At 46.2% G+C, this 23,886-nt stretch overlaps 1 protein-coding gene across 1 annotated transcript in view; it reads left to right on the plus strand.

Annotated features, from left to right (window-relative positions):
* LOC142501085 (caspase-3-like) overlaps positions 1 to 23,886 on the plus strand; it is a 111,001-nt gene that overhangs the window by 83,765 nt on the left and 3,350 nt on the right. Inside the window, exons 5-7 of the mRNA XM_075610419.1 lie at positions 769 to 897; positions 13,988 to 14,166; positions 23,193 to 23,307. Of these exons, the coding sequence (XP_075466534.1) occupies positions 769 to 897; positions 13,988 to 14,166; positions 23,193 to 23,307 (423 nt within the window). The remainder of the gene's footprint in view (positions 1 to 768; positions 898 to 13,987; positions 14,167 to 23,192; positions 23,308 to 23,886) is intronic.

The raw sequence follows: 23,886 nt of genomic DNA on the forward strand, positions 1-23,886 counted from the left end.
GCTTGAGTTTAGGCTGTGTGGCCAATACATGCCAGTGTTTCAAGAAAGTTCCTCTACCATGACTTTTTGTCATTTGTGTATCGTGAGAAATGCCCGCAAGTGGACGGAAACATCAAACTACCTTTAAATAAATCCTTTGCATACGTTTTTCATCAAGACCACTTGAGTGCTGACTTCCTACTCTTCTGGATTGTAGGTGGTATTCACTATTATGCTAGACCACCTTTGCTGAGCACCAGTGGCAAATCTGTAATTCAGTGCGTCACGCAACAATAACAAATAAATATAGACTTTTTTTTATTCAATCTGTCTTTCAGCTCGTGTGGACTTTTTTTTTTACAGAAAAAACTTCAATGGACTTTACATACACACTGCTTTAGCAGCAACTGGTTAGTTGTAACACGACTCACCCTGCTGAAGTGGCAACCTCAGAAAGTGTTCACACCTGAAGAAAGCAAGAGGAGTGAAGACAAAAAGGCTGAGTGAGGATAATAAAAGAAGTTGAGGCAAACCATGTAAAAGGAGAATATATAATTAAATAATAATAATACAAATAATAATAATAAACACTCCTGCACCAACAAAGATTGAGTTTTTTGTAATAGGTACTTCAGGAAGTGACTTACCATAAGAAGGCCTCACAGGCCATTTTTTCAGCATATTATGTACCTGCCATTCTCGAGCAGAGCTGAATGCTTTAGTTTACTAAGATGTATTCCCTTTTGTGAGTAAGGTAATTAATGTTGTGTTATTCCATTCAATTTGAAGAACTTGAACAACGGACGGGGACAGATATTGATGTAAAATCTCTTGAGAAAACCTTCAAAGCCATGGGATTTCAAGTACAAATTGAGAACAATAAGAAATGCAGTGAAATTAACGATATTTTGGAAGCAGGTAAGTGGTATTCTCCAGTGTATACAATACTAAGAATTCCTACACTCTTTTACAGAATTGATTTATCAGCAATCTGTTGTCTTTAGAGTTCTCTAAATATATTATAATCCTTTTTAAAAAGTAAAGAGAAAGAACACCTGTGACTTAATATACTGTATGTTCTAACCATTACCAAAGAGATTTAAAGAAAAGAATGGCACTGTACTGATAAATTGGGGCCTACTTCTTTGAACCCAATCTTTAAGAGTTTATGTGCCCCCATGTTCCTGAACTTCCTCCCCCCTGCTCAACCAATTTCATCCCATGCCAACCCCAACTCAGACAGCCAGGCCCCACACCCAAAACCACCCCTCTCAACAACACACTGGGGGCTCAGGCCATGGCTTAGTCCTGGACACCAGCAAACCTCACTGTGGGCCTTACCATGATGACCAGTACAAAACTATATTAAAAAAACAGGATTAAAACATATTTAGCCTTTACTAGTGTAGCGGAGTCCCGTCACCCTGCCTCTGGGTGAGGGAACCGCTCCGATGCTCAGGGGGAGGCAGCGACCATTTTCAAAGAAATTGCGCATGCGTGAGACGCGGCGAATGCGCAGGATGTGATGAGTGCAGCGGCCATCTTGCAGGTGGCACCGCAGGGTACATTGCACATGCACAGGACATGGCCAATGTGGTGGCCATCTTGTAGGTGGTGCCGCGAGAATGCGCATGCACGGGAGCCAGAAACCGGAAGGGAGGAGCAGGATATTCTCCGCGGGACTAGAGCCCGTGAGTCAGTCGCGTGGGAGCCAGGAAGGGAGCAAGTAGTGTCCAGGGTGCAAGTGGCTCCTGGATAGGACTAGAGACTACCCCTTAGGCCCTAGCTAGGCCCTGAGCCATAACAGATCAGTATCGTAGGGAAGGCCTCAGATAAAGACCCTTCCCTTTAGTATCAGGCAGCACTGCTGTACCGGTGGATTGACGTCCATGCAGAGCTTGCGGCCTGGGACCAGGTTACAGGCTCCAAAAGACATTTTCTGAGACCCTCCGGTTGGAGATCACATGGCAAGGAAGATCTGGACCCCTTAGGAGAGAAGGGATTTGTGTTGGAGGCCCTGCTACGTGGGACCTGCTCCAATTCATCGTGACAAGCAGCACCTGGGTACTGGAGTACCCAGGCAGATACCCAAAGTGCACCTACATCCACAGGGGGTAGCGCTACCTCACATTTGGTTGGGACTTGCTGGGACAGGAAGCCATAGTACTTTGGAGGACCACCATTGATGTTAGTGCATTGTATTGATGTGATATATTGTGATCGTTGTTATACTGTTTATACAGTAAAACAGTTATATCATACCAGGTTGTATAGTAATTGTTGTGTCCTATGAGGAGTCATCCCGCTTACGCTGGGATCCACATAGGTGGAGGAGCTGCACCGCGAGATATAGTACCACAAGCTCACCAGAAGTGGAGGCTTTGGCCTCTTGTGAGCCTCACAGGTAACAGCAGCATGCGTAATCGCCTGCAGTTTCCCATAGGCATAGGGGGTTACATTTGAAAGCACTGCCAAGATTCAGACCTGGGGTGCCCGATCTAAATTAAAGATGTCAGCTTTAATAAGGGAACATGTCCCTACCGTCGTGTCAGGGTCCACGAGTGGGCTCTGCAATGCCGAGCACCTCACCACCACGTGTTCGCCATCAGCCATGTTCCAATGTCACTGTCCTTACCTGATATGTGCACAACATTGAGCCAGATACTGGGGTTTGCTAAAGGCTGCCTCTTAGATCTAAACTGGGATGCAACTCTCCTGTAGAGTACGATTTTAGTTAACTGCCGCCGTAATATACCGGAGGAAAATACTCCACAATTTCTGTAGCTCCCTGGAGCCCCACCCGGTGGATGTCCCCTCATATACCCCGAACTAACCATCAAAATGAAGGCACCTAGTGTTGTCCCTAGCGTGGAGGAGTGTCAGGTGGTTACATCCTTACCTTCCCCAGGGAGTCCTAGCCAGAGTGAGACTGTCAGCCGATGGTCTGGTCGGAGCCACCGCAGTTCCCGCAGCTCAGGTACTTGCTGGAGCCCTACAGCAGCTGACAGAGAGGCTAAGCCAACCGTCCTGACGCAGAAATATCGTAAGTTGAAAGTCTTTTCTGGGGTATTGCCAATGCACACGGGGGAAGAATCGATTGAGGGGTGGAAGGACCATACCTTGCAAGTACTGGAAGATTGGTCCTCTTCCGAGGCTGTCAAGAGACAGCGGATAATGGAATGCTTAAAGCCCCCGGCTTCGATGATGGTAAGAATGCAACAAGAACACAACACGGACTGAATGCTAGTTGACTTCCTAATTCATGCCTATTATCTGGAGGATTATGAAAGTGAGCTTTGGTCTAAGTTCTATGCCCTCTGACAAAAAGAAGGGGAGGAGTTGTCTGCATTTCTTCACCATATACAAATAGTATTGTGGCCACTACTCACCCACAAACTCATCCCCGCCTCTGAAGTGGATGAATTTCGATGTAAACAGTTCCTGAGAGGATCGAGCCCTACCCATCATTTAGCCATTTAGTCTGCTCCAGTGTGCTCTCATGCAAGGGAGTCCTCCTACGTTTACAGGGCTATTGAATCAGATGAAAGTGCACGAGGCTCATGCGTGGCTACATACTCCCAAGGAGTATAAGGATTCTCGCAAGGGAGAGACCAAAGGGGTGTCGACCCAGAAGCCTAATGAGACGGAAAGTGCAGAGAATAACCCTCCTTCAGTGGCACCTGTCTCCGTCTCCAGGGTGCCCCAGAAACAGGTCACTACGCCTAGTGCCCGTGCGACCTGAGGTACCCGCTGATATAGCTGTGACCGAGAAGGCCACTTTGCCAAAGACTGGCCAAAGTAAAGGACCCCCACACCTGGGGCCATGGCCTTCACCGTTCAAACAGTGGAACAGCCGTCCACATCTTTGGATAGCGCCCCTGCACCTAGTCCCAAAAGGAGCCCCAACCAGATGCCTACAGTCTAGTAGGACCTGCGGCCATAGTACAAGAACTAGTGGAAGGTATCTACTCCTCCACGTTGCTGGACACTGGGTCGCAAATCATCATCTACTGGCCATTTTACAACCTGCATCTGAAGCATCTGCCTATGCAGTCAGCAGAAAAGATAAAAATCTCTGCCCAAGAAGGGTTTGGAAAATTCTTCAATCTTGAAAAGGGGTTGACAGAGATTCCACCAGGGGGAGTGAGACACAGGGCCACGGCACCTAACTACCCAGGCCACGATGAAGCCGACTGGTACTTTTCACTAGAGACCACGCCCGAAGAGGACGCAAAAGAGGGTTCAAGGTGGTGCCAGAGATGAAGGAGTTGAAGTCTTCCCTTCCTCTGCGGTTCAAGGTGACCATCCAGAACATCTCACCTCATCCTATACGGTTTGACGTCGTCAAGCACTGGGTCGGATATACCCGGTTACTCAAATAGAATCCCTGACTCATGTAAACGTGGCTACCGTGCGAGAAGCCCCTACCAGATTGCAGTTCGACTTCAGGAAATTGTCCTTGCCAGCGGAGTGGAAGAAACGGCTTAGTGACAAGATGGCAGAACGCAAGGAGGGATGTGGGCTGCAGCAAGAGTGCTCAACACATGATTCAATTGCACGACGACACTCCATTTTGGGAGCGTTCCAGATGCATAGCTCCCAGAGATGTGGAGGTTGTGTGGGACGTCCTAAAGGAGAGACGGCGGATATCGTAACAGAGTCCCTTAGCCCATATGCCTCTCCTATTGTGGTAGTGCGGAAGAAGAACGAATCTGTGCGCCTATGCATGGATTACCACACCCTGAACCGCTGCACGGTCCCAGCCCAATATACCTTGCCGCGGATTGAAGAGATCCTCAGCGCCTTATCCGGCAGTCAGTTGTTCAGCGTGCTCGACCTGAGGTCTGGATAATACCAGGTACCAATGAGCCCTGAAGACCAGGAGAAGACAGTGTTTGTCTGCTCCTCAGGTTTGACCAGTTCACCCGGATGCCCCAAGGCATTTGTGGTGGATCTGCAACGTTCCAGATGTTAATGGAAAAGACCATTGTTGATGTGAATCCCGGAGAATGTCTGGTCTATCTGGACGATATTATCTTGTTCGTAAGAACGTTAGAAGAGCACAAAGAATGCCTTATGAAGGTTTTGGATCGACTGGGCGAAGAAGGCCTGATATTGTCCCTGGACAAATGTCGCTTCTGCCACACTTTGGTCACCTATATGGGCCACATAATGTCCGCAGAAGGAGTGGCTACTGACCCCGCTAAAGTCGAAGCCGTGGTGAACTGGCCCAGACCAAATAATGTGATGGAGCTACGATCCTTTCTGGGGTTTTGCGGGTACTACCGAAGATTCGTAGAGGGGTACTCCAGCAAGGACAGTTCTCAACAATCTGTTGAAAATCTACCCAGAAGAGCCTCGTCAAAAAGCCGCAATTGTGCGAACACATTTCGAGGACAAATAGATTATCACCAACGAGTAGGTCTTCACAGGGCTGAAGAAGTCTCACTGAAGCCCCTGTCTTGGCCTATGCAGACCCGGGGCAACTGTACATCTTACATGTGGATGCCAGCTTCAGAAGGCTGGGAGCAGTGTTACACCAAAAATGCACATTGCATTTTATCTATGTTCTACTTATATTAGGATACTAATAGGTGAGCGGTGTATCTAATTTCTTCATTACACAAAAAATACCCTGCAGGCCTCCGGCCGGCGTCATATGTGAGTCGCAGCCTTATGGCGAGCGAGCAGAACTAACCAGTCCATAAACTGGAATTCCTGCCACTCAAGTGGGCTATTGTGGATAAGCTTCACAATTATCTATACGGGGTCTCCTTCGAGGTGCGAACTGACAACAACCCGTTGACATACATCCTGACCTCCACCAAGTTGGATGCCACCTGCCACAGATGGTTGGCTGCCCTGTCTAACTATCAGTGCACTCTGACGTACAAGCCAAGGCCCTTGAACATTGGAGCCGATGCTCTGTCCACATGGCCTGGACTGAGTTCAACACCAGACGATGGCAAGTGGGGAGAAATCCTGGCCCTGGGATTTGGGCAATGTGCTCAATTGCGGCGATAGTTGAGGATGAGGTCGCTTTTTCCGAACGCAGATTGTTGGGCTCATTGAGTGGATTCAGTCGAAGGCACTTCCAGCAGCATACTGCCACAAGAAGGCATATCCATCACTTAAGATACCATAATGTGATGAAAGAGTTGGTGATACACCAGATGTAAGACCTGTTGGCTAGAGCCATATGCCGGCCCATCCAAGAAAAGAACCCCTCCTTAGTGAAGCGTGCTCCTACCGACACGGTCGCTGTTATCATGAGGGAATAGGACAAGTTCCACATAGACTGTGGCCTCCTCTACCGAGTTATCCCCTATCACAACTATCCTGATAGGAGACAACTCGTCCTGCCCAGAAGCTTGCAGTACCCCGTCCTATGATTTCTGCACAATAATCACGGACACCTTGGAGTGGACAAAATATTCGGACTAGTAAGAAATAGGTTCTTCTGGCCCAAGATGCAGGAATCAGTGGAGCGCCATTGCCGGAGGTCTATGCGGTGCATACAGTGAAAAACACTGCCTACACGCGCAGCCCCAATGGGCCACTTAAAGAGCTCTGGTCCAATAGACATAGTCTGCATGGATTTCTCTGCATCGAGGCAGACTCAAAGGGTATAGGGAACGTCCTGGTAGTAACAGACCATTACACCCGATACACCCAAGCGTTCCCTACCAAAGACCAGAAACCTCTCACAGTAGCGAAAGTACTGTGGGAGAACTACTTTATCCATTACGGGTTACCTAATCGGATGCACTCCGATCAAAGGAGAGATTTAGAGAGCAAATTAATCAAAGAACTTCTAAAACTGCTCAATATCGAGAAGTCCCGTACCACTCCCTATCACCCTGACGGAGATGCCCTTCCAGAAAGGTTCAACCGAACTCAACTGGATATGCTAGGCACTCTGAAGGGCTCCGAGAAGGCCGGATGGAGCAAGCATGTCGAGCGTTACTACATGCCTACAATTGCACCAGGCATGAATCCACAGGGTACACACCATATTTTATGATGTTTGGCAGAGAGGAGCGACTACCTGTGGACATTCATCTCTGAGTATCCACTGACGGTGTAACTAACATGATGCATTACACAAAATGTGCAAAGGCTCCAGGATAATCTCCGTAGAGCATATCAGTTTGTGGAAAAAGTCACCTCCAAGCTGAACGAGAATCATAAGCGTAGGTATGACCATAAAGTATGCCATCGGGAACTTTGGCCCAGAGACGCAGTTCTCCAGCAGAATTAAGGAATACCAGGAAAGCATAAGCTAGCGGACCAGTGGCGAGAGGCTCCCTTCGAGGTGGAGTCGCAGATGCCTGGCCTCCCCGTCTATCACATCAAAGATTCTGAGGGTGGATAAAAGTCTGACATATGAACCATTTGTTACCAATCCCTCAAGTGGGAGGAAGTGAACCTGATCCGTTGCCCATAATGCCCTCCACTGAGCAGGAAGATTCCAGCGGGATTCTGGAAGCTTCAGTGGAAGAATACAGGATCCAATAGAAGGACCTTCTGCAAATACCCATGGAGATTGGTGGGCCGCACCAGAAGAAGAATAGGATAATGGCCCTGTCAGTCAGGCGCCCACTCCAGTGGCCTCAACAAGTTTGTCTCTGGACCTATAAAGTCCTATCTTCACCCCAAAGGGTATTAATGACATTCACGCTATATGAGGCCCAGGGCCTCAAGCCGATGGTAGCCTCTCCGACCATGAAGAAGTTGGAGAAGGAGTTCATCAGAGCCAAAGACCGAGACGCCCTCCAATAAGGGTGGCTTATGATTCATTACGGTCACCCCACTGTGAATCTCAGCAGTCGTCTCGGTGCAAGCTAGCCTCCATTATGGTGATTCTGACTGAAGTGTTAAATTCCATTTAAATATGTGCCGTTTATGCTGTGTTTCATTATATAAGTTGTAGAATGTATTTTCATTATTTAAGTTATGTAATGCATTTTTATTATATAAGCATTGTATTGTGGTCCTCAAGTGGGGGCGTTGGATTCTCCACCAGGGGGAGGATGTAGCGCGGTCCCCTCATGCTGCGCCTGGGTCAGGGAACCACTCCAATGCTCCAGGGGAGGTGGTGGCCATTTTCAAAGCTATTGCTCAAGTGCGAGACTCGGCACATGTGCAGGACGCGATGAGTACGATGACCATTTTACAGGTGACGCTGCAGGGTACATTGCGCATGCACAGGACATGGCCAATGCGGCGCCCATCTTGTAGATGGTGCAGCAAGGAGAATGTGCATGCGCTAGAGCCAGGAACCGGAAGAGAGGAGGATAACCTCAATGGGACTAGAGCCCGCGAGTCAGTTGCGTGGGAACCAGGAAGGGAGCAGGTAGTGTCTAGGGAGCAAGTGGCCCCTGGGCTATGCCTAGAGACTACCCCTTAGGCCCAAGCCATGCCCTAAGTCATAACAGATCAGTATTATAGGGAAGGCCTCAGATAAGGACCATTCCCTTTAGTATCAGGCAGTACCGGTCGATGGACGTCCATGCGACGCTTGTGGCCTGGGACCGCCATTGATATTAGTGCATTGTATTGTATCGATGTGATATATTGTTATCCTGTAATACAGTAAAGCAGTTATATTATACAGGTTGTATAGTAATTATTGTGTCCTATGAGGAATCATCCCACTTACGCTGGGATCCTCATAGGTGGAGGAGCTGCACCGCGAGATATAGTACCTCAGGCTCCCCAGAAGTGGAGGTTTTGGCCTCCTGTGAGCCTCATAGGTAACAGCAGCATGCGTAATCGCCCGTAGTTTCCTATAGGCATAGTGAAAGGGGGTTACACTAGCAATAATCCCCTCAGAGAAGGGCATAGCCTGGAGATTGATGCCTCTGCTGGGCATACACTTAAGATATTCATCTCCTCTATGCAGAAGATAGCAGATAGGTTCCATGTTACACAATAATGGTGCAATGTAAGCGGGAACGATGTACAATTAGTTACAATATAATTCATAATAATGTTACACAGCGTTCAAAATTGGTCTGTAGAGAAAAAGAATGTTTAAAAAGGTAAATACAACAGGGAAATATATTGTACTTACTAAGTTAATTTATTTTTGAATGGATATGCAAATTTCCATTAAGACATACAGGTGCAAATGACGGTTTTGAACCGCTTGCCTTACGAATTCTGCAATTATAATCATCCCGTGCCATGAGATTCCAGCAGCCAGACTAATGGCCCATCGGCGTGGAAGGTAGAGATTGGAAAGTAGATTCACTGAAGTCCAAAAAAGCGCACCAACAGCTCACCAAGTGGAGGGCTAAAAAAACTTTTATTAGGGACTACATAAAATGAAAATCAGGAAACAAACAAAAACTAGTACATAACAACCCTACGCGTTTCAGGCACCTTAGTGCCCTTTCTCAAGGGGGATAATGGGGACTGAGAGTGTGGCTGGTATATATAGCCCCTCCTATTCAATTAACACGCAGCTGGGATGAATTGGTGTTGCATTAATTGGTTAATTATAACATCACATATCTCTATGGATAATCAAGACAATTCATGAATATTCAAATGAACAATACAGAATAATCAATAGTTATAACCAAAATAATTAAAGAAAAATGCAACTCATATAATTGTACCTAAAAATTAAAAGAAGACAATGTCAAAGTATTATCTAAGTGACACAATCTTAGAACACTATGCTGTTTTAATCTATCGAGACCTGGTACAGTCTAGTATAAAAGAGATGAGGGGGGTGGTGGTGGGGAAAGGCCATGGAGAAAATGAGTATTGACAAAGGGTAAATTGGAAAATAATGGCCCATCGGATTAACACAGCGGGGGTCCCTCCGTTTTAGTGGGACTCACACTGTGTAAATCCTACCTGGCTTCACCTGACCCCATAATGGGGTCTGTAACTCTGGGAAACAGGGGTTCCCGGACCTGAAATCAATGTGGATCAGCTCCGGAGACCCCCTGCTACAATACTGTATTATTAAAATAAAATAAAAGCCCAGCGATCACCTGTTAGAGGCGTGCAGGTAGAGCGACTGATTCCGTCCATCTCTTACAGACAGATGGAAGCCAGTAGGATTCACACAGCGCCAGTCCCATTCAGATACAGGGACCCCGCTGTATCAATCCGATGGTCCATTATATCCTGCTATGGACTCTCTTGCGGAATGTCCATGAGAAGACAGCGGTTCACAACAGGCAGTTGCACCTGTATGTGTTGAATAGCACAGCAATACTTAATTTTGTGAGATTTGCTCAGTTACATACTACATTTGTATATCACGTGGATTTCAAAACAAAAGAAAATAAATTGCTACTTAAATAACACTTTGTACAGTTTGGAATTGTAGGAACTATTAATAGAATACTGTGTTCTGACTCATGCTCACAGTGACTAGTGCGTAGAGGCAGATAGCTCAACTCAATCCCTATTCAATACAAGGGAAGGTTGCTATTTTTCTGAATTAATTATTGGGCTCAATAACAGAAATAAAATGGGGAAAAAATACTCAGAAAATACACATAAGGGGATGGGAACAGGAAATGGTGATGGTGATGGTGATAGGGATATGAATAGTGCTAAGAATAGGGATAGGTAAAAAATAGAGGCTTCTCACAGGGAGCAAGTGGAAGACAGTGCTGCAGGCAAAATTCTGAAAACGAAAATGCATGACACAATCAGAGAGGGAAAGGGGCTAGGACTGCACCAAGAGATAAGGGGAAGAGGGCAGTCCAACTCACAGAAGAGAGAAGGGGGAGGGGTTGCCAGGACAACAGGAGAAAATCCAGGAAGTGCTGGGAGAGGAGACAGAACATATAGCGAGGCCTGTTTTTCAGCGATATTGCACTTTGGGGGCTATGCACTTTGTGATAACTGCTTTTAAGAGCGCAAAGTGGCTTTTAAGGCCGATACAGCCTGCTTTGCGATTCACTAAGCAGTGATAACAGCGCTTTATCGGCCTTAAAGGGCATTTTTTCAGCCCTGTGAAAAAAATCCGTCCGATCAGACAAAAAAAGGCAAACGCTCCGTTTTTTTGCCAGTCAGCGGGATTCACTAAGCAGTGATAAGTCAATTGTGCTTTAAAAGCACGCCAGAATAACGCGCCAGCTAAAGGCTGGCGCAAAAGAACTGAATAAAGAAAAAAGCTTTGCTTACCACTAATACAACAGGCCGGCGGGTGTCCCCAGCTGATCCCCGCGGGAGTCCCCAGGTGATCCCTGCGCGAGTCCGGGACCTCAGGTGATCCCCACGGGAGTCCACCGCTGCCCTGCGGTACCAATCATGTGCCCCCCAAAAAAGAAACAATACTTTTAAATAAATACACAGCCCTTCTCGCCTCCTAAGACATACTGTACAGTAATGGGCAACATTACTATTATCCAGATATGGATAATAGTACATTTGCCATTGAAAATACAACATTAAGCAGCATAAATAAAGTAACTAAATCTTGCCCTCACCCCTGCCAGGGGGCCACGATGAAGGCCGTCCTCATCACCGTCCATGTCCTCCGGTGCAACAAACAGTACAGAAGAATAAAAAAAGAAAATCTAATGTCCCCTAACCCCCTAAACACCTTAGCGGTTAGTAACCACTATAGTAATTAAGGGGTTAACCCACCCTCCCCCACTACCCACCCGGCAGGCCTAAACACCCATCCTTGTGGATAATACCCCCTTCACCCACCCCCACTATCCATAATTAAAAAAAATACACACAACAGCCCTACTGCCCACCTCTTAGGTCCCCAATAAACCAGTACAATATTTAATACACACCAATACACAACCCACTATGTGCCCCCACATAAAACCAATATTGCAATCACACAGGATTAATACAACAGTCTGATGGGGGTCCTCGGTGGTCCCCACTGGTGTCCGCAGGCCCCACAGTGCACCCCAGGGGGTGCCCATGGGTTTCTGGGGGCCCTCGGGTGGTCCCCACTAGGCTCCATAGGCCTCAAGGTGTTCCCACAGGTCCCCGCGGGCCCCAATGGGGTCCATGAGTGGTCCCCACATGTGTCTGGGGGTCTCCAGGTTGTCCCCACGGGTGCCTGGGGGCCCTCAGGGGTGTGGGGGACCTTGGGTGGTTCCCACAGGGGTCTGGGGGCCCTTGGGTCTTCCCTGCAGGTGTCCCCGGTGGGTCCTCTGGTGGTCCCCGTGGGTGTCCAGGGGGTCCTCGGGTGGTCCTTGAGGCGTCCGGCGGTCCAAGGGTGGTCCCCATGGGTCCCTGCTGGCCCGCGGCACCATTCCTATATTTAAAAAATAGAACATGTCTTACATTTCAATAAATACACCGCCCCACCAAAACACATACAGTACAGTAATGGACAAAATAACTATTATCCAGATATGGATAATAGATTATTTGCCAATTATTAAACACAACATTAGCCATGAAGCATAAATAAAGTAAATACAAACCGTTCTACTTACCCCTGGCAATATGAAGGGTGTCCTCTTCAGCATACTGCAGGTCCATGTCCTCCATTGCCAGAAAGAATACATAGCAAAATACAATCTAATGTCCTCTAGCACCTTAATCACATTAGCGGTTAATAACCACGAAAGTAATTAAGAGGATAACCCACCCTCTGCCACTACCCACCCAGGAGGCTTAACCACCCTACCAGGCAACTACCCCAACCCTTCACCCATTTATTGATACAGTGGGTACATCATGCCCATATAATATGGGCATGATTTACCAATATACAAAGAAATGGTGAAGGATTAAAAAAAAGCTGCTTTAATGTATTTTTTTTTTTTAATAGTGTGCGGGAGCAGTCCAGCCACAATTTTTTCCCTTCACTGGTGCACCGCCTCACACACCCTGGCGCTATGGTCTCCTGAGCTGAACCTCTTAGATTTCTGGCTCAGGGACCCCCTGCTTCCCGAGTTACAGGCCCCGGTATGGGGCATCGGATGCCAGTGTCACCACCATTTTTAAAGCGTCCACGTCACCTGACTTGTGACATGTAAATAATGGAGGAGATACCGGCACCCCATTTCTGGGCCTGTAACTCAGGAAACAGGGTGTCCCCGAGGCTGAAATCTATGTGGTTGAGCTCAGGAAACCCCCTGCTCCCGCATAATATTAATACAAATTATATTAAAGCAGCTTCATTACCATAGCGGATAGCCGCTACGGTAATTAATTATTTGTTATTGTTATGTGTATTTTCATACTAGTGTAGATGAGCAGGGGGTCTCCTGAGCCTAACCGCATTGGTTTCAGCCTCAGGGACCCCCTACTTCATGAGATACAGGCCCCGTTATAGGGTGCCGGTATCCCCCTGCAGAATTTAAGTCCCCCGGAAACGTGACGCGGGAGCTTTAAAAGCATTGAGGATACCGACACCCCATAATGGGGCCTGTATCTCATGAAGTTGGGGGTTCCCGAGGCTGAAACCAATGCGGTTCAGCTCAGGAGACTCCCTGCATATGTACACTATTAGTCAAATGTATATTTATGCTTCACAATCGCCTGTAAGAGTCGTGCATGGAGACGCAGAGTCTCCATGCAGTTCTTACAGGCTGTTTTTTTCTGTCAGCTATCGCGTTTTACAAGTTTAAGGACGATAGCAGTGGGGGGGGAAAAAAGCTCGGCCGATCGGGCATATTTTTGCTCGGCTGGACCAAAATGCGCTGAACTTGTTAGTGAATCCCTCTTTTGGCTTCACTTTTTAATGACCGAGCAAAAAATTTCCAATTGGCCACAAAAACACGCTGCTTAGTGCATCGCCCCCTTTATCTTTCAAAAGGGTCTTATTATTATTGAATTGTGTTAAAAAAAACTTGGCCAATCAAGAAAAACTGTTAGACTTAATGGTAAAAAAAATCCAGAGTCCTTGCCATATTAAATAAGAACAATATATGTCAAAATATTGCAATAAAAAAATAAGCATTTGCATGCAGATTTCGTGACAAGTGGTCTGTTTGTGATATATGTCATGATTTGGCTCTCGCCACAACATTGAATGTTTATATAATGCTTATTTTAGCTGCGAAAGAGGATCACAGTCAGCGAAGTTGTTTTGTTTGTCTTGTGATGAGTCACGGGAATGAAAAGGAGGAGATCCATGCATTTGATACAACCTTCAGAGTTGACTGGTTAATCCATTTCTTTAAAGGAGAGAACTGCAAAAGCCTCCTTCTGAAACCAAAGCTTTTCTTTTTTCAGGTAATTTTTTTAATATGATAAATATGTCCTAAATAAGTTTGAATTTTTCTACAATCAGTGTTGTGTCTGACTATATTTTTTACAGGATGATATTTTCTTTATTGGAAAATGGTCATGTTAAGTTGGGTGTTTGTAACGAGTGCTCGCCACAAACAGGACGGGACCGGAGGCCGAGGTGGGGATTTGTAAACATATACCTGAAGCTGAGAAGTGAGCAGGTTTGTCGTTGTGTAGCCGGGTCACGGTTTGGAGAGGTAGGGTAGTAGATATACTCTCTGTGATCGAGGGTAGGAGACTGAAGGATAGTTGAGGTCATTTTATCAACAGGGATAAAACCAAAACTTATACTATAAAGAGTTGTATTAACTGCAAGACCTGCAGCGTGATCTATTTGGCAACATATCAATTCGGCATGATGTATGTCGGAAAGACATCACGTCAACTCCGACGCCGCATTTTAGAACATGTTAGTACAATCAAGAATAAGATAGACACACCAGTAGCGCGACATATCAACCTTGTCCATCAGGGAGATGTACTGTAAATCAGCTGACTTTTCAGGGAATTGACCATATGACAATGGGTCTGCAAGGAGGGGATCTGGACAATGCCTTACTAAGAAAGGAAGCAAAGTGGATATACACTTTGGGCGCACAATCCCCAAAAGGCCTCAATGAGGACTTTGTATATTCTGCCTTTCTTTAGTCTTCATCCCAATAACTATCATCCCCAGTGCTAAGAAAAGGACAGGCTTCTATCCCTTGCATAGTATTGTATCCAAATTAAACAGCTAATATATTCTCATACAGCTGTCAATTATAACATGTAAAGTGCAAGCTTCAAAGAAAATGGGCATGTTGTATCTCTTGTGTATATATATATATATATATATATATGTATATTAGTACCTATTTTGATATGATTAAGCATCATTAATATGCATTAATATGTATTTTTTGGCAAAGTGACCTGTTAGGATTATCCTAAATTTTTAATTCCGGGCATACACTGCATCGGCGGTCAATCCTTTTGTGTACTGTACCTTGATTCGAATTGGATGTCAGTTTCGTGCCAGATGGACAGGTGTTACTTACCTGCATCCACGTGGCCATGAAAACCACGGGGTTTAAAAGACCGGCCAAGGCAGTGAACCACCCACCTCCGAAGAAGTTCTCCATCCAGAACGAAACGCGTGTCGGGATATGACGTCATGTGTACGTCATCAGCGCGACTGAAATTGAGGTTTCAGCTAAAATACTCAGTGACTCGACTCTAAAAAAAAACTACCAAAAAATTCTATAAGCAAGCTAAACTATGTTGTGGGCCATTCCAGGCAACCACTAGTTGAGATAGAAAGCTGCAACTAGAAGCTGGGGCTCCGATAGGGCCCCGAGGGGTCTGCAAGGTAGTAATATACTGTGCTCTCTCCTACTGATTTACTGAGTGAGCTCTGCTATGCTAGACAGTCATGAATGTGTAAAATAACACTGTGACACTTGTTTACCAGTTACTGGTGAATAATCATCAAGACCAGTTAAGGCATTCTACAGGCACAATAATAGTATCAAAATACTAGTTAACCCTTTAGTTACCAGATTTGCTAGATGACATTAGGGCTTTTCGGTGTTAAACTCCAGGTACTTCACCTATATCCTAAAGAGAGTATCTTATCACTTGACATATCAGCGCTTAAGTTTTTTAATCGTCTGTTTCCGTTGTTTGTTCTTGTGGCAGGATGGCCTGTAGGCCAGGTCAGTCAATAGTCCACACGTGTAGTTTCAGGTTAAAGCAAATATTGAGTGGTTTTATTTATCCACAGTAGAACGTAACATTTGGGCAGACTGTCCATTTAAGGCAAAACAAAATATAGCAGCAAAATAACATCTACTCCACATTGGGAGAACTTACTCACAATAAAAACCATATCTATTAGGCTGGCTGGCTATGTCCAGTTACCAAACCTTTAACAGTCAGGAAAAACAATAGTAACAGTTCTTACTGTGTTTGTGAATCCACCTGCATAGCAGCTTGTCTATGATAGCTCTGAGGCAGCCACCTGATTGTAAGCAATCCTTATAAAAAGCTTCCTTATATCTCAAGCTGGTTGTCAGGTGTGTCTGCTTAATTCCTGATTGCCAGCTGTTCTTCCTGGGTTAACCATCTGAGTGCTGGATGAAGGACTCAGATATAGGTTTCCCAGGCATAACTAGCAGTACCTGACTTCACCCTGTCACAGTTCTATTTTCATTAAATGTATTTATTTTGTTAAAATTAAGTAGAGGAGTATGCATCAACAGGGTTACTTTTTCTCTCTAGTATAGCAAGTACAGTCATAATAGTACCTGTTTGGCATGGTAATCAGCTTAGCTGTCCATCCGGGTAGTTAGGGTTAAAGCTTTGTGTAGTTAATCTCCTAAAAGGAGTAGGAGTTTATTTTATCATTTCGTTTTGACTTAAAGGGACGGTGGGCCTATTAGTATATTATTTATAAAAAAACACACAAATACCCAACAAGCGCTGAGAAACCCCAACCATTACCACATAATATATATATATATATATATATATATTATCAAAAGGAGTCCTAGTGGGCGTGGCTAAAGGTATGCAACATCAAAAACAAACAAAGATGCCCAAAGCTACTTCTAATGTGACAAAAACACACAGTGCAATACCTATATATTCTCTTGAAAAGGGGTCATTTAGTTTAACCCTTTGACCAAAGCATTGTAAGCCTGCGAGCCACATCAAGGCAGACCCTGTTCGCATGTCCTAACATTATAGGTATGGCACTGTGTATTGTATTGTATGTCTTTATTTATATAGCGCCAAAAGTGTACTCAACACTTCACAAAGAATACAGTACAGGCAATTATAATTATACAATAAGTCCAGCAAAATCAGACAATAGGAAAGGAGATCCCTGCCCGAAGAGCTTACAATCTGAGAGGTTTAATGGGAAACTTATAGAGACAGTAGGTGAGGGAGTAAGTGCTGTAGATGGCAATGCTTAGTCACAATGGTTGGTAGGAGTGACTGAGTGGGGGAGAATAGCCATGAGTGCAGGCTATTCGGATACTTGATTTGTGCGGTGAGATTTAAGGCTGGTCAGTGTTAAATGAAAAGGTTAACACCATTTACAGGGAAAGAGATGGCAGGGACGCCTGAGTGAGATCAGGTATGTATGTCTGACTTCAGGCTATGGGGAGATCCCCAGCAGTGGGAAGGAGTAGATAGAGGGTGTGAATAGAGGATTTGTGTGGGTGTTTTTAATTGAGGGGTAAATAAGTTGTTGGGAGAGAGGTGTATAAATAATGGTGCAGTGGGAAGTGGGGAAGTTGGAGAGAACCGAGACATTCACAAAGCAGCGAGTAAACAATGAACAGAAAAAGCAGTAGGGAGGGCATAGCGAGATGCAGGAGAGACTTCACAGGTAATGGAGGATAAAAATGAACAAATAACCATCTGTGTATTTTTGTCACATTGGAAGTAGCTTTGGGCATCTTTGTTTGTTTTTGTTGTTGTATACATTTAGTCACGCCCACTAGCACTCCTTTTGACACTTATATACATATATATATGTAACCCTTTTTGTGAACCGGCCTGACCCACCCAATCTCACATTGGCCCCTGTGGTCTAACCGGTCCCTTTCCCTGCAACACACCTGCTCCTAAAGGGTTACTGGTACTGAAACACACCTGCGGCTCCAGGAGATCTGAGCCTCCGCTAGCTGGGAGCCTGGGGAAACCCTTAACGTTACCTGGTGCAGCGCCTCCACTTACCCAGGATCCCCCGTTAGGAAAGATAGCCCTGAGTAAGAAATACCATAACACACGTAGATAAAACAATACTAACACTTTACTTGAGAACACATATCACATACCATAACACATTACATAACATAACATAACCCGATGCTCTATCCGCATCACCTCAGCCCAATGTCTGGTGTTCCCCACCCAGTGTCCTGTGATCACCCCACACCCAATGTCTCGTAAATCCTACGGAGGTCGTGGGTGACTGCGCAGTCACTATATTAAGCTAGGGCCCAGTTGGTGCACTTATATTTGAGATACCTTCCGAGCACTCCGATGCTCGGGACCGCCACACACTTCTCAAAGGGTCAGACGTCCGTCTGATCCTTTCCAGGTACTCTGCCGGTGGACCCCAACGAGGGTCCCACCGCTTCCCGGGAACTCCAACCGGATCACGGCAACACCAACCACATGGGAACAGCAACCGCAGCTATCAGCTTTCTGCCTAACTACTTCTAGAGTGACAGCAACCCTAACCTAGGGCCTGTCCCTGAGGAACCGCAACCTGGGATGGCTTGGGGAAAGACTCCTAGGGCCTGTGGAACATAACCTGCCCCCCTTCCCCTAGCTACCCAGTCTCAACTGTAACTGCTAATCCTAACAGCCTAACGCACCTGCAGCCAACACTCAGCTCACGCTGTCAGCCTGCAGGGATTCACACACACTTCACACACACTGCACGCACTGCGCCCAGCACATGCAGCGACACACACACAGACAGCTGCAATCACACACAGCCACCTGGATCCCGCAGCAATCCACTACTAGCACACTGTGCCTATTTGCCAGTGCCCACAGCCCTCTCCGCTGTGGCACTGCCAAACCTGCACCTTCCACACTCAAGGGTCACCTCCCTAGCTAAGGCGTCCCTCTTCAGTTACCCCCTGCCCTTCCCGGGAATTGGGGCCTGCCTGGGGATCTAGGGAGAACCCTTACCTGATGCAGGAGCCACGAGCTCCCTGCACCCTTCCTACTCCTTCCTATTCCTCTGCCTGACTCACGCATGCAAAGCCCGGGAAAATGTATCTATCTTCCCGGGCTGAGCTTCCTCCAGCCCTATTGGCCGCAAGGGAGCACCTGACCTCTGTCTCTCTAAGCCTCCTGGGAGTTGTAGTCCCCAGGGGCTGCCTAAAGCATTGGGGCCGCGTGCGCACTTGCCCTGCGCATGCGCGAACCCCTAATGGCCGCCACCAACTCCCTCTGCTCTGTCCTGCCCTCGCGCAATCTCTCCCTAGCCTGGGGATCCTACCTTGCGCTTTCCGCCTCCTGCGCATGCGCGAACTAACGCGCAATGGCGGCGCCCTCTCCTTAAGCCGCCGAGCCGGTGGCAACGCGATCGCGGCCCTAGCGACGGCCCGATCGCGTCCGCGGCAACCGGCCTGCGCCTCACAGTCCCGCTCTGCTCCCTGCACTGGCCCCCACCCTCGCGAAGTGCCGGCGGGTCCGTCGCAGCCTCCGGCGGCACCCGCTACCGCACGGCACTCGCGGAGGGGGGCCAGAAAGTGAAAATATACCTCGGGGCTACATATATATTATGTGGTAATGGTTGGGATTTCTCAGAGCTTGTTGGGTATTTGTGTGTTTATTAACTATGTGCAGCTGGTCTCAGCTGCTTTTGGGAGGGTGGTGGCCCCTCCCCCCCAAGGTTTTAGCTTTCCCCTCCCCATTTCCAAGTTGGCAGGTCAGTTTCATTTTCCCAGGTTACGGCAGATCCAATGTAGTTTATTATTACTGTAATTATACTAAATGTATTTTTGTCACATTGGAAATAGCTTTTGGCATCTTTGTCTGTTTTTGTTGATATATAGTATATAATTTATCCCTGTAAATAAACCCCATTTAGAGAAATTCAATGTTTCCAGCCTTAATCTGGGACTAAAAGAAACTGCAACATGGTGTGGGCATCACAATTGGTGGAGAATGCGGGCAATCCAAAAGGCAGAAGCAGCAGAAACTGTTGGTTTGAAAATAAATGCTGGGATTTAAAATGGCCACCCAACTGAAGTGACAAAAACACCATTCTGCAAGTAAAGTCTGTCCCACTGGGTATGACCAGTTGTGCTTACAGGATACACAGGGAATGTGAAAAATTGAGGACTTTCTGATCATGCATCAGTGCAGAAAAAGAGAAAGCACTGCTACTTTAAAGCAGAAGTTGCAGCAATGGACAAAGTCACAGATGGAGAATACTGCCATGTTACAGCGGAGCCAAACAGAAAGTGTTGCTGCCTTAAAGCAGAGTTTGCAACAGATGGCAAAGACGCAAAATGAACTGTCAAAATCCCATGATGAGAATTTACACTCACAAACAGAAACTATACGGCGTTGTTAGTGCAGCAGATGGCACTATCACTGCATCAGACTCTAAAAGAAGAGCAACACGAGGCACACCTTCACCTACAGAAGGAGGAGGACGACTCCTATAGGGCACCGCAAAAAGAACAGTTTCCATTTGCAGCAGAAGCGCCAGAATTTTTTTACCCCGGGTCTTCAGGAATGCGTGGGTCAGAAAAGAGCAGAGACGAGCTACAGCCAAGAGCGCTTGGCACAATCATCACAGGAATGAAAACTAGCCTAGGGATGACAAAGGCTACTGCTACTACCATATACAGAGAGCCGAGCAAATCAGAGAAAACAAGTACTGACTGGAAACTGTACTATGAGATGTCCCAGAAAGATGTTCAAAACTTCATCACAGAGTTAGAAGTTTCTCAGCAAGAGGCTTGTGCTCTCAAAGCAGAGCTTGGTAAGGTAAAGAAAGAATTTACACAAGAACATTTTGAAGTGCAGTAAGCACTGGAGAGTGCAAAAAGAAGGCTGCATAAAGAACGTGTCTTCCTGGAGCAGTGTACACAAGCAGAGCAAAAGCTGCGGAACCAAGTACAAGTGCTACAGGAATGGTTGAGTACCCAGTATGTCCCCACAGAACATGAGGAGCTGAAGGCCACGCTGAGCATCACCAGAACATCGCTGGAGGTGGAGCTTATATGCCAGATGACTCTGTATGAGAGGGAGCATAAGAAGGTCCAGAAACTGGAGCAAAAGATGGAGAAGCAAAGAGGCTTCTCCATCCCCATGAGTCAGTACGCCAAGGAGAAAAATAAAAGTAGTGCTAGTCCTATTAACGAAGTGCAATAAATACTTCAGGTCCCGCAGCTGGTGTCCCAGGAGGTTATTCAAACTCCTCCTTATGTAAGTATTGTAGAAAATAAAGTTGTCCTCCAGCGCGTGGTCTTATTGCTCTTTTCTTCCTTATATAGACAGAAAGACAACAACAAAAGAACACCACAAACAAGTGGTAAAATAGGCGTCGACAAGCAATATCTTTATCTATGGAGAAGTAGAGAACTTAACACTTGCCTGTGTGTTTGTTCCCGTGGTGCATACTCCTCTATGTTCCTTCTGCTGTTACCTTAAAAAGTGGAGAGAGGCATAGCATAATACTGTTTATTGAAAAAACTTTAAAAGATGGGATTAAATGCACTTACAAACGACCAACCACATGAATTGAAGAAGATGGAGAGGCATCTTCAGGATATGCAGATCAAGGTCACAGAGTGGGGCTGAGCTGGCAGAGAAAGCCAGCAGACTTCAGGATGCTCAGGAACTTTTCCAAAAAGTAACATGCCAAAAGCTGGGCTTCAATGTTAAAATCAAACAAGTGAGAGACAAGAAGGTAGCGAAGTACCAGTCTGCAGGCCCAGAAGGCCTAGTACTTGCTCTGAAGGAAAAAACTCTTCAACTGGAAGGCAAGGAAAAAGAACAAATGGATGTCAGACGTCTCTGACAAAGAGGCTGGTGCACGGGAATAGTGCTCAGGCCGCTTCACCAGACAATGTTTCGCTGGGGGAGGGATATGTGATACCATCAATGTCCTCTAGGTGCTGGAATAGGGCAGCTATGCCCTTTTCCAACATAGAGAGTTAATCTCCCTAGAGGAGCCAGCAGCAGCTGCTGCCTAATTGAACAGGCTGAACAATGAAGTGTAATAAGGAAGAAACAGAGAGCTGCCATTGAGAGACTGACTGCTGTCCCAGACAGAAGGGAACAGAGAAGAGTTCTCCCCAGCAGTGGAAGCTGGCAAAGCTCCCTAGGCCCGCTGGTCAGTGGTCACAGAGTCTCCTTGGACTGCCTGGGCTGTTAATCCCTGGAAGAGGAAGGAAGGATGCGAGACCGTGCTGAAGCGGGGATGTCCTATCCTTAACATTTGACTTACAGAGGAGAGATTCTCTGAGCTCCCCTAGGAAGGAAGGACGTGAGGCCGTGCTTAACCCTGGACTAACAGATAAACGAAACCCCTTTATTGCTGTGTATAGAGACTTAATGTGTTCAGTCATAATAGTAGCTGTTTGGGGTTGTAATCAGCTTAGCTGTCCATCCGAGTAGTAAGGGTTAAAGCTTTATGTGTAGTCTCCTAAGAGGAGTAGGAGTTTATTTTATCATTTTGTTTTGACTTAAAGGGACGGTGGGCCTGTTATTATATTATTTATCCCTGTAAATAAACCCCATATAGAGAAATACAATGTTTCCAGCCTTAATCTGGGACTAAAAGAGACTGCAACATGGTGATGTCACGGAGCTGGTTCGCCCTCATTGGGCGAACCGCTCACATGACCGGTCCTGTGCTCCTTTGAGCGCTTGAAACAAAAATTTGTATAAGACCTACGCTTCCGTACGCTTGCGTAAGTGAGCCCCTGCTAACGCCGCTCTCATTGCGGCTGCAGGGGCTCCGTGCCGAGCGTGAGCGCGCCTCAGCATGGGTTAGCGCATAAGCGCTGACCCTGGACGCAGCCTAGCGTTGTGACGTCACGGCGGCATGTGACACCGCATTGTCATGGTAACATGTTGTCATGTTATGTCGTGACGTTATTTGAGGTCGGGTTGCAACATCGATGTGACGCTACAGGGCGGGGCCCACTCTGGAAAAAGTAAGACACACACATTTCCTCCCCCAAAAATTGCCGCTACAGGCTACTCAGCCTTATGGGAAATCCACCCCTGGGTGCTAGGGGACAGGTGAGGGAACAACTGAACTAACTACCCAGTCTGATTTTGTTCTATATCACGTACTAGTTTGTTCATGCATCATACAGTAGGAAGATTTAAAAAAAAAAAAAACAAATGTAATAAAATAATTGACTTTGGTGTATTTTTTGTCAACATGTTTTCATGTAACCTAATTGGCAATTGTTATTGTGTCTATACATTAGGCATGTAGGGGAGACAAAAAGGATTCTGGTGTTAAGGTAGACTCTGGATCGGATGACCATATTGCTAAAATTCCCATAGAAGCAGACTTCCTATACGTTTACTCTACACCTCCTGGTAAGGCATCTTTTAAGTGTTTTATGTACACGATAATTGGGCTATGCCCCAGCTGTTGATATTTGCTTCTTGAATCAGTGCAATCATATTCTGTTGCATTAATTGCCTCCATAATGAATAAATAACTTGTTTATTGTGCTTCTTACAATTGTATTGTATTGCACAGTATATCTTTATTTATATAGCGCCATTAATGTAAATAGCGATTCACAGTAGTAATGCACGTGACAATCCTAAATAATACAAATAACAGATCATGGGAATAAGTGCTTCAGACATAAAAGTAACATTTCGGAAGAAGAGTCCCTGCTCCGAAGAGCTTACAATCTAATTGGTAGGTAGGAAGAATGTACAGAGACAGCAGGAGGGAGTTCTGGTAAGTGCGTCTGCAGGGGGCCAAGCTTTATGTATCATGCATATAGTATTACCCACGGAGCTACTCATATGCTTCTTTAAGCAAGTGTGTCTTAAAATGGGTCTTAAAGGTGGATAGAGTGGGTGCTAGTCTGGTATTGATGGGAAGGCATTCCAGAGGTGCGGGGCAGTCAGTGAGAAAGGTTTAAGACAGGAGAGGGCTTT

This window comes from Ascaphus truei, chromosome 1 (assembly GCF_040206685.1).
Source record: "Ascaphus truei isolate aAscTru1 chromosome 1, aAscTru1.hap1, whole genome shotgun sequence".
Lineage (NCBI taxonomy): Eukaryota > Metazoa > Chordata > Amphibia > Anura > Ascaphidae > Ascaphus > Ascaphus truei.